We start from the raw sequence: 12165 nt of genomic DNA on the forward strand, positions 1-12165 counted from the left end.
CTGCGACCCCGTGGACTGTAACCTACTAGGCTTCTCCGTCCATGGGATTCTCCAGGCAAGAATACTGGAGTGGATAAATAGATTCATTTGTATATTTCAATATGTAATGTGAAAAATTATTAACATACCTTATATCCTTTTTTTTCTTTTTAAGTCTTTGAAATCTGGTGTATAATTTAACACACAACACATCTTGATTCATACTAGGCATATTTCCAGTGCTCATGGCCACGTTACCTACTGATAGCATAGACTTGGATGTGAGGTTACACCAATCTCAGGTACTCATTTCTGTGATAATGTTTGGCACTCACTAACTGGACGGTAAATGTTTAAAGAAAAAACAGGAAGCAAAGAAATGTAATAGCATACGTTTGTAGTCAGACCTGTGTGTATATTCACTTACTAGTTGGATGATCTTTGTTGGCCCCAGTGTCCTTTTATGGGAATGAGATACTTGTTTCTACCTTTCTGAATTATTGTGACAAGTTGATAAACATTTTCCCCCCAATGAATTATATGAACATACTGAGTATTAAATTATCTGTTACTATAAAAGGTAGTTTTGTGGTTTTGAATATAATTGTTTCAGCTAGTTACTGGTTTTAACTCTAAATTAGTTATTTTCATCAGTCACTTTCTTTGTTAAAAAGAGGTCGTTATCCCTAATACTTTACTCTAAGTAATATCTTTGTGACTACTTAAACAGTAATGAATTGTTGTATCTCATTATGTTAATAACATTCTTAATTCTTATTGTCATGACTAAGGACAATGTGTTGTTAGAAATCAAAGAAATTGAGACTGTTTCTCTTCCCTTTATTTATGAAGTTCTTTTAAAGGGCAGGTTGTAGTGTACAAACTTCTGGGCTCTCAAAGTAAGTGAATGGTGATTCCACTGAATGTTTGGCACTTTCCCATTTGAAACACAGTCCCCTATTTTCAGAGCTTCTGTGTTTGGAGATGTAAGACAGTTTTGCTGAATGTTGTAAACTAAATTAAAAGATGCTTACTCCTTGGAAGAAAAGTGATGACTAACCTAGATAGTATATTCAAAAGCAGAGACATTACTTTGCCGACTAAGGTCCATCTAATCAAGGCTGTGGTTTTTCCTGTGGTCATGTATGGATGTGAGAGTTGGACTGGGAAGAAGGCTGAGCGCCGAAGAATTGATGCGTTTGAAGTGTGGTGTTGGAGAAGACTCTTGAGAGTCCCTTGGACTGCAAGGAGATGCAACCAGTCCATTCTGAAGGAGATCAGCCCTGGGATTTCTTTTGGAAGGAATGATGCTAAAGCTGAAGCACAGTACTTTGGACACCTCATGTGAAGAATTGACTCATTGAAAAGACTGTGATGCTGGGAGGGATTGGGGGCAGGAGGAGAAGGGGGCGACCCAGGATGAGATGGCTGGATGGCATCATGGACTCGATGGATGTGAGTCTGAGTGAACTCCGGGAGTTGGTGGTGGACAGGGAGGCCTGCCTGGCATTCTGCAATTCATGGGGTTGCAAAGAGTCGGACACGACTGAGCGACTGAAAATGAATGAATGAATGTAGTAGTTTGGTTGTGCCTTGAAGATAACCAGTAACCTTCAAAAACATTAATTTTCTGGGGGAGACTAGATTTTGATAAAAACCTAACTTTTCCAGTTGTTGATTTGAATTTTTGAAGGAAACAAGTATTGATGTGCTATTTGTGTTTTTAAAATGAGTCATTTTCAATTCTCATGGGCACACGTTACCATACTGACTGCACAGACTGGGATTTGTAGTTGTTCAGTGCAGTCAGACAGTTTCTTACAGTGCTCTTTGGTTTTAAGTTACACCGACTGCTCATGTGTCAGTAGAAGACTGCAGTATATGAGCCAGTTCTTCATACCAGGTGGCCAGAATAGTAGCATTTCAGCGTCAGCATCAGTCCTTCCAACGAATATTCAGGATTGATTTCCTTTAGTATGGACTGGTTGGATCTCCTTCCAGTCCAAGGGATTCTCTCTAGAGTAGATTCTCTCTGGTGTAGTCAATAAAGCAGAAGTAGATGTTTCTCTGGAACTCTTGCTTTTTCAGTGATTCAGTGGATGTTGGCAATTTGATCTCTGGTTCCTCTGACTTTTTGAAATCCAGCTTGAACATCTGGAAGTTCACAGTACACATACTGTTGAAGCCTGGTTTGGAGAATTTTGAGCATTACTTTGCTAGTGTTTGAGATGATTGCAGTTGTGTGGTATTTTGACCATTCTTTGGCATTACCTTTCTTTGGGATTGGAATGAAAACTGACCTTTTCTAGTCCTGTGGCCACTGCTGAGTTTCCCAAATTTGCTGGCGTATTGATTGCAGCACTTTCACAGCATTATCTTCTAGGATTTGAAATAGTTCAATTGAAATTCCATCATCTCCACTAGCTTTGTTTGTAGTGATGCTTCCTAAGGCCCAGTTGACTTTACATTCCAGGATGTCTGGCTGTAGGTGAGTGATCACACCATCGTGGTTATCTGGGTCATGAAGATCTTTTTATATAGTTCTTCTGTGTATTCTTGCCACCTCTTCTTAATATCTTCTGCTTCTATTAGGTCCATACCATTTCTGTCCTTTATTATGCCCATCTTTGCATGAAATGTTCCCTGGGTATCTCTAATTTTTTTGAAGACAGTTCTACTCTTTCCCATCCTGTTGTTTTCCTCTATTTCCTTGCATTGATCACTGAGGAAGGCTTTCTTATCTCTCCTTGCTATTCTTTGGAACTCTGCATTCAAATGGGTGTATCTTTCCTTTTCTCCTTTGCCTTTAGCTTCTCTTCTTTTCTCAGCTATTTGTAAGGCCTCATCAGACAACCATTTTGCCTTTTTGCATTTCTTTCTCTTGGGGATGATCTTGATCACTGTCTCCTGTACAATGTCAGGAACCTCTGTCCATAGTTCTTCAGGCACTCTGTCGGTCAGATCTAATCCCTTGAATCTGTTTGTTACTTCCACTGTATGGGATTTGATTTAGATCATACCTGAATGGTCTAGTGGTTTTCCCTACTTTCTTCAGTTTAAGTCTGAATTTGGCAATAAGGAGTTCATGATCTGAGCCACAGTCAACTTCTGGTCTTGTCTTTGCCGACTGTATAGAGCTTCTCCATCTTTGACTGCAAATAATATAATCAGTCTGATTTTGGTATTGGCCATCTGTAGAGTCTTCTGTGATGTCCATGTGTAGAGTCTTCTCTTGTGTTGGTGGAAGAGGGTGTTTGCTATGACTAGTGCATTCTCTTGGCAAAACTCTGCTAACCTTCGCCCTACTTTATTTTGTACTTCAAGGCCAAGTTTGCCTTTTACTCCAGGTATCTCTTGACTTCCTACTTACACATTCCAGTCCCCTGTAATGAAAAGGACATCTTTTTTGGGTGTTAGTTCTATAAGGTCTTGTAGGTCTTCATAGAACCATTCAACTTCAGCTTCTTCGGGATTACTGGTCGGGTCATAGACTTGGATTACTGTGATATTGCATGGTTTGCATTGGAAACAGAGATCATTTTGTCATTTTTGAGACTGCATCCAAGTACTGCATTTTGGACTCTTCTGTTGACCATGTTGGCTACTCCATTTCTTCTAAGGGATTCTTTCCCACAGTAGTAGATATAATGGTCATCTGAGGTAAATTCGCCCATTCCAGTCCATTTTAGTTCACTGATTCCTAAAATGTCAGTGTTTATTTTTGCCATCACCTGTTTGACCACTTTCAATTTGCCTTGATTTATGTAGCTAAGATTCCAGTCTCCTATGCAGTATTGTTCTTTACAGCATCAGACTTTATTTGCATCACCAGTCACATCCACCGCTGGGCGTTGTTTTCTCTTTGGCTCTGTCTCTTCATTCTTCCTGGTATTATTTCTCCACTCTTCTCCAGTAGCATATTGGACACCTGCCGGCCTGGGGAGTTCATCTTTCAGTGTCCTATCTTTTTGCCTTTTCATACTCTTCATGGGGTTGTCAAGGCAAGGTACTGAAGTGGCAAGGCTCTTGGTAAGTGCAAACTTGTAGTTGACAGTAGTCTATTTTACAGATACAAAAAGCTTAGTCCTTGTGAGATAGTTACCATTATTATGCTCTGTTTTTCAAATGAGAAAGTTTTTCAAATGAGGTAGCTGAGGCACAGAGACATTTAATAATTTTATCAAGGTTACATGGCTGGTTAGTGTTGAAGCTGGAATTTGGTCCAAGTTTTAAGTGTCAGAGTATGCTGCATTGTGGGTTTGTAGTTTCTCAACAAACTGTTGTCATGCTTCCTTTTTCTCTTCTTCCAAGGCATTATAATCCCATGTAGAATTTTAAAAGAAATAATGTTATTTTTATGTATTATCTAGCATATTGTTGATTGGATAGTAATAATTTGTGGGTTTATGTCATTCAGAAAAATTTAACATGAATGGGTTTACTGCTTTATTGAATACTTCCATTGTGCATGCATAGTTGCTCAGTTGTATCTGACTCTGTGTGACCCCATGGACTGTAGCCCACCAGGCTCCTCTGTCCATGGAATTTTTGAGGCAAGAATACTTGAGTGAGGGGAGCGAGGGTTAAAAAAAAAAAGGAAAGAATACTGGAGGGGGTTGCCATTTCCTCCCCAGGGGATCTTCCCAATGCAGGGATCGAACCCGTATCTCCTGTGTCTCCTCCATTGCAGGTGGGCCTCCATTAATATATCTTAAATAAAACATATGGCAGCATTTTTCTATATGTTCCATATAAGAGTTTTTCTGCAGCTGTAACAGATGTTACAGAGGACTGTTGGCTCAGTCCTCTTCCTTGTGAGTTGTCCTGTTAGTCATTATTCCTTCATTTCATCCTGTCTTTGTCATTTCCAATTCAGGCTGGCATCATTTCTTCTAACATAAAGCCCTCACAGACTTGGTTGATCTTCTTTGCACCTCAGGGGTATCCAAGCCATCACACAAGAGTATCCTCCACAGGCCTTTCCTGGATAATCACATCTCCATTCCTGGCTTCTGCTGAGATGGCTGATCTGATCCATGACTCACGTGCCTAATCTCTTTATTTATTTACTTTTAATTTAAATTTATTTATTTTAATTGGGGGCTAATTGCTTTACAATATTGTATTGGTTTTGTCATACATCAACATGAATCTGTCACGGGTGTACATGTGTTCCCCATTGTGAACTCCCCTCCCACTTCCCTCCCCGTACCATCCCTCTGGGTCATCCCAGTGCACCAGCACCGAGCATCCTGTATCTTGCATCGAACCTGGACTGGCGGTTCGTTTCTTATATGATATTATACATGTTTCAGTGTCATTCTCTCAAATCATCCCACCCTCTCCCTCTCCCACAGAGTCCAAAGACTGTTCTGTACATCTCAAATGTCTAACCAGCCAAACCACTGGCCCAGTGTCCAGAATATACTCTGTGGATAGGCTGAGAGTTTTCCAAACTGGTTTTTTTCTTGCTTAGCAGTTCTTTCCTCAGTTTCTTTCTTTCTTCTCCTGTCTCACGGTAAGCAGACAAGACAAGCAAAGCTGAACTTTCCATTCTTTCATTGGAAATCTCAGTTTCCAAGTTTGTAATTTTTAAGTTCTACCTTTCACCCAACATAACACGGCTTTTCCACTTTTCACAACAGGGATCACCTTTCCTCCAGTGTCCAATACTACATTCCTCATTTATCTCCGAGACCTTGCCAGAAGCACATCCAGCACATGTCGCAATACTCTGTTCTTCATTATATATATATATTATATAATATATATATATAGTCTGTGATGATGAAAGCCTTCTCTATGCTTTTCCTCCCCAAAGCCACTCTGCATTTTAAGCTGGTTGCTATAGAAGTGCTGCACTTCCTAGTCCCAAAATTTTGTAGTAATTAGTTCCCTTGGACTGCTGTAATAGAGCCACCAACTGGGTGAATTACAACAACAGAAATTTGTTGCCTCAGGGTTCTGGAGGCCAAAAGTCCAAAATCAAGGTACCTGTAGTCCTCTCCTCCCTCTGAGACCTTTCCAGGCTTCTTCCTGGCGGCAGAGTTAATCCTTGATGGCCCTTGCCTTGGAGATGCATTATTCCAATCTGTGCCTCCATCTTTACATGGCCTTCTTCCCTGCGTGTCTGTGCCTCTTCTTTTTTGATATGGACACCAGTCCTACTGGATTAAGGGCCCACTCTACTCAGTAACACCATATGTAATTACTTCTGCCTTAACCCTGTCTCCAAAGTAGGTCTGTATTCTGGTGTACTGGGGTTAGAACTTCAACATCCCTTTTGAGGGTGGAAGGGAGATACAATTAAACCCATAACAGCCACATTAAGTGGCTTACCAGGTTTGTTATCTTAGTTTAAGTTATTCTTGCCTTAGTACCTTTTTCATTGTTTAATATTTATTTTTTATTTACTTATTTGGCTCCCCTGGGTCTTTGCTGTGGCATGCAGACTCATAGGTGTGGCATGTGGCATCCAGTTCCCTGACCAGGGGGATCAGTCTGGGCCCCCTGCATTGGAAGTGCGAAATCTTAGCCACTGGGCCACCAGGGAATTCCCTTTCCTCAGTTCCTTCTTAATTACCATTTAATTATTATAAATAGACTGGAAAGCAGGATAATTTCAGATGTTTGCATACCTTCAAAGTCTTCCTTATCAGATATTTGCTTGTGAAAGTTCCTCCCCGCCCTCCCCCCGTTAGCCATACTGTGTGTCACAAAGAAAGTATGTTCAAGTAATACCTTAGTTTGGGTTTTTTTTTTTTATTAAGCCTCAGCTTCTTATTTTATTAATCATATACTGTTGTTATATGAAATTTCCAATTCTCCAATTCAGATGACTAGCTTAGTATTTGCTGCCTTAGAAAGTTGCTGATTTTTAGAAACATTTTCATCTTGAAATTAGATTGCTGGTTTACAGTGTAAATAACAGCATGAATTCGACTTCCCGGGAGACAGGAACGAATAATCATCTTTCTGTGTAACAGGTCTTAGAGTAGTGAAATATGGAAGAGTTCTGTGGTTATAGACTCCTGACAACTCCCTTTAAATATGAACTTAGCATTGCATACATCACATATTGTATAAACAATAGGTATACTCTTAAAAGAAACAGTAAGAAAAGCCATCTCTATTAGTGTTTTGAATTCATATCCAAAATACCTTTCTTGAGAGTTATTACCTGTTACTGCTTTTTGTACCAATATGTAGTCTGTAATTTCTGGGTTCCTAAATGGGATTGTTTATGTCTTCCATGCTAGTAAAGTCACATTGCACATTCTATTAAATGTTCTTAATAATCTTTAGGGCTTTAGATGAATGTGTTAATTGTCACTACTGACAAAAGTAGATTTTCTCTGTGCTTTTAAAGTTTCCTTTAACTATTTTTGGACTTCCCTGGTGGCTCAGACGGTAAAGCATCTGTCTACAATGCAAGAGACCTGGGTTCGATCCCTGGGTTGGGAAGATTCCCTGGAGAAGGAAATGGCAATCCACTCCAGTACTCTTGCCTTGAAAATCCCATGGATGGAGAAGCTTGGTGCAGGCTACTGCCCTTGGAGTCACAGAGTCGGGCAGGACTGAGCACCTTCACTTTCACTTTCAATTATTTTTGACTCTGGCATTGTTCCCTTGCATTATTTTGGGTATTTTATGCCTGCATTTCTGATATTTAAAATTGAAGGTTAAACATATATACATATATATGTATGTTTAAGGAAGTCTTTGGGTTTATTTTTTTCTTAAATGTTTTATCTTTAGATAATTGTAGATTCATATCCAGTTGCTAAAAATAAGACACATAGATCCTGTGTATCCTTTACCCTGTTACTCTGATGGTAATTTCTTGCATAATTATAGTACAATATAGGAAAAGAGGATATTGACAATGATAGAGTCAAGATACAAAATATTTCCACCACTGCAAGGATCCCTCACATTGCCTTGTATACCTGAACCCACCTGCTTCCCTCTCACTGTCATTTCTTCCCTTAACCCTGGCAACCATTAATTTCTTCTCTGTTTCTATAACTTAGGACATAAATTCTTGTACTGAGTCAGAGAATCAGTTGACCAATGGATCGTGTTGTATGTGTACATAATTCAAGACTTCTAGGAGAGAGGGATAGGAAATTAAAATGTAACACAAAATTCTTCGATGCCAAGGCAACTTATAGTATCTATATTATCCACTTCTTTTTTTTTCACAAAGCAAATATTAGTAACACTGTACTCAAATAAGAGAGTTTCTGCAGGTGAGTCTAAATTTCATTTCTTCCTTTTAGTGAAAGGTTGCATCTTAAAGCAAAATATCTTCAAATATCTAATGATCCTCATTTTCCATATTTCTGAGCCAGGACGACTTAAAAATGACTCAAAACTCTCTTTTTACAGGCATGCCTCAGAGATTGGGGATTCAGTTCCTTTCCCCAGAAAAAGCGAGTCACAAATTATTTGGTTCCCCAGTGCAGATAAAAGTTATGTTTATATTGTATTGCAGTCTATTATGTGCAATAGTTTTATGTCTAGAAAAAAGTATATATTTTAATTAGAAATATTCTATTGCTAAAAATAGTTAACCATCATTTGAGCCTTCAGCAAGTTTTATTCTTTTTGCAATAGTAACATCAATAATCACTGATGACAGATCACCCTAATAATGAAAAAGTTTGAAATGTTGAGAATTACCAAAATGTGACACAGAGATATGAAGAGAGCAACCGCTGTTGGAAAATGCTGTAGGAAAAATTGATTGACTTGATGCATAGTTGCCACAAACCTTCAATTTGTCAAAAGCACTTTATCTGCAAAGTATGTTAGAGGAAAGTGCAATAAAGCAATGTGTAATAGAATGAAGTCTGCCTGTACTTAACTAATGATAGAAAGCAGTGATGTAGATAAATAGTACTCCATTCAGAAGGATAATTGGTACAATTTGCATTCAGTGTTTAGGATGAATTTTCTTTGAATGGCAGAATGGTGAGCTGGAAGGCTTTGTGGTAGGATCAGAAGTATTGAGGTAAGGAGGCTCACAGTGACTCTGCTTTGTGGTTGAATAGGAATATTCATTTGACTTGCAGTGGAAGAGAAACCTGGATGTCTCACTAGTGGAGATAAAGCTTAAGAGGCCTTGAATGCCAGGCTCAGAACATTAGACTTTATTTTAAAGGCAGAGCAGAATACTATACGTATTGAACTTGGAAATGAAAGATTAAGAGATATTTGAGAGAGATTAAAGTGACAGCTATGAAGATGAATTGGAGCTCGAAGAGACTGTAGGCAGGGAAATCAGTTAGCTTTGTTATACTAAGTTTCAGAGTCTGACAGTGAAGGTGTCCTGGTAAAACGATTTATGCAGGTAGGTGAAGAGCTAATTGTAGATGATGACAGACTGGATTTCTAGGGGTGGGAGGGAAGGGAGGGATTAGGAAATATTGATTGTGAATATAGGAGAACAGAAGGATTATCATAACTTAGAATAACCACAGAATATTTTTAGAAGTTGGAGAAGTTGCTTTTCAGCATATTAGACTACTAGCCATGTCCTGAAATGTTCTGTTTTTTCCTTTTTCTTGAACTTTCGAGTCAAGATTGGAACTCTGTAGAGGAAATTTTGGTCAGGAGATTATTAAGAAACTTTAAATTAATTTGCATAGAGATGATAATTGTTTTCCCAAAGTATTAAAAGATTTACAGTTTCAAGTCGGTTGTTGAGTCAACCAGTCTATTGCCAGGTGTGTTAGGGATGAGAAGAGTTGACTCATTGGAAAAAACTCTGATGCTGGGAGGGATTGTGGGCAGGAGGAGAAGGGGACGACAGAGGTTGAGATGGCTGGATGGCATCACTGACTCGATGGACATGAGTCTGAGTGAACTCCAGGAGATGGTGATGGACAGGGAGGCCTGGCGTGCTGCGATTCATGCGGTCGCAAAGAGTCGGACACGACTGAGCGACTGAACTGAACTGAACTGAACTGAAGGTATGTTAGTTACATCTTTGAGACTACCTCTGTTGCACTGTTTAGATTCTGCCTGCCTGGAGTATTAGTCTGGACACACTTTAACCTGTGTGAGGTCTTTATAGGAAACGTTCTAATGACTGCTAACTATGTATTCATGAGAATGGAAGTTCTAGTGGGTTCAAAATAATCTTTTCTTTGAACTTCTTACCTTAATACTGTTCTTCCTAATGGATATGATTGTAGAGATGATGCTGGGTGTTTCATGTGATATGATGTAGAAGAGACTGTTTATTTGCTCCTAATTGTTGGTTACTTTGTGAGAGTATATTTGTTAATAAACATTAAGGTGATTAATGTGCGTCTTGGAGAAAATTTATTTCAATCTATTGGTTAAATTATTCTAACCACACATTTATTAGCTACTTTTATTCATTGCCAACCTAGATTTTCTTCTTTATGATATTCAGTGCGGCGATGCATCCTTGTGCTGGAAGGGTATTCCTTCTTTGTAGGTATGCTTTCAAATGTGTGCTCTTTCCTTTCAGTTGTTCTTGATACACTTTGCAATGCAGTTTAACATCTTACTCTCATTTATAGATGTGAATATTCAGATTGTCACCTCCATTCAGGAGAAATTGAATTTGTTACTCAATGAATGTTTGAAAATATAAAACATTATTTTTAATTATGTAGTGACTAAGTATTCATGTATGGTACACTCAAAGAACAACTCAGTGTGACTTTATGTAGTTAGCAAAGTGTCTAAAGCACTCCAACCCTATTGTGTTTCAGTGCACTTGCAGGAAAGACATGGTGAAAATTTCTATGGATATCTTTGTGAGGAAATTTCAACCAGACAGATACCAGCTTTGGAAACAAGGAAAGGATATATATACCATTGATCACACAAAGCCTACTCCAGAATCCACCCCTGAAGTCAAAGCATGGCTGCAGAGGAGGAGGAAAGTAAGAAAAGCATCCAGGAGGTAATGATCTTGCCCCCACCCCATCCCACTTGTGGTTACTGAGTTAAAATGGGTCCTTGAGCATAACGTTCTTAAAGACTATTTATTTGCTTTTCTTCTGTTTATTCATTGTATGTTTATTTAGTATCTTACTGAAAATTTGAGGCAAGGTATTTGTAATTCTTTGGAAGTGCAATAAATAAATAGAGTGTAATAAATAAATAAACGTAAAAAGAGAGGTCTGTTGTGTTGGGAGTGCATGAGAAATAGAACAGTTGTGGAACTTCTAAACCCCTTACACGAATGTATTTAAAGTCTTATGGGTGCTGTCTACTCATATCCTTATTTTTGTCAGCTTCAATAACTTGGTTTCCAACTTTTTAATTTGGCTATTGATTTTGACTTTTGTAGTTCTCTTCTTCATTTGTCAAACATCTCATATTACTTTTCTCGTTGGGGAGCTTCTGTCTTGCTGCATTATGCACACTCGGCTTTGTGCTTTCACCAGATGTCAGAGCATGTGGTATTTCTGTAACGTGGTTGTCTCTGTGTAATGTATCCTACATTCCATTTTTGTGGCCAGGGCCATCTCAGAAGCCTTTAGGCCTGTCATGGTCATCTTGCTGTCTTAAAACACATTAAACAGGGAGTGTGTTTTGTCGCTCAGGTCCTCAGGCAACCTTTTTAGGTTCTTGTTTTCCAGGTTTGTGTTGTATTTTTACTCTCCAATATTACTCATTGTTTTTCTTTCAGATTGTAAAAGTAATATTTGTGCATTGGAGAAAATTTGTAAAATAAGGAAAAGAATAATGAAGGAATCCCAAATCACCCATTACCTCACAATCCAGAGATAACCAGTGTTAACATTTTGTATATATCCTTTACATATATATTTCTTATTTATTATATTATATACCTTTCCAAAATTGGGGCCATGCTCTATTAGTAATTTGACCAGTTTTGTGTTTTTTCATGTAATTGAATGATTTGCTACAGAATTTTTAATGCCTGCATGTATTTTATCTAATCTCCTATAGTTGGACCTGTAGCTTCTTTCCAGTTTTTAGCTACTAACCAAAAAGCACTGTAATTTTAAATCTTTGCCCACACTTCTGATGTTTATTTTCTGACTCTCTTTCTCTGTCTCTCTCTCTTATTTTTCTCCCTGACAATTTATTTTCTGCTATTTTAGAATGCTAGTGAGTTAAGGAACCTTAAGAACATGGAATCAAACCAGCATTTTATAAGAGATATACTTGAGG

General features: G+C 38.4%; 1 protein-coding gene across 9 annotated transcripts in view; it reads left to right on the forward strand.

Annotated features, from left to right (window-relative positions):
- The window catches only part of KDM4C (lysine demethylase 4C), a 398538-nt gene that overhangs the window by 196274 nt on the left and 190099 nt on the right, over positions 1–12165 (forward strand). For 6 of the 9 annotated variants that reach the window (XM_042243436.2, XM_004004373.6, XM_042243438.2 and 3 more), the window contains one exon: positions 10731–10924. In XM_042243436.2, coding sequence (XP_042099370.1) covers positions 10731–10924 — 194 coding nt within the window. Of the gene's footprint in view, positions 1–207; positions 282–10730; positions 10925–12165 lie in introns of those variants that run through there. The other 3 variants (XM_042243442.2, XM_042243439.2, XR_006058671.2) reach the window with 3 other exon arrangements.

Source organism: Ovis aries, chromosome 2 (assembly GCF_016772045.2).
Source record: "Ovis aries strain OAR_USU_Benz2616 breed Rambouillet chromosome 2, ARS-UI_Ramb_v3.0, whole genome shotgun sequence".
NCBI classification, from domain to species: Eukaryota; Metazoa; Chordata; class Mammalia; order Artiodactyla; family Bovidae; genus Ovis; species Ovis aries.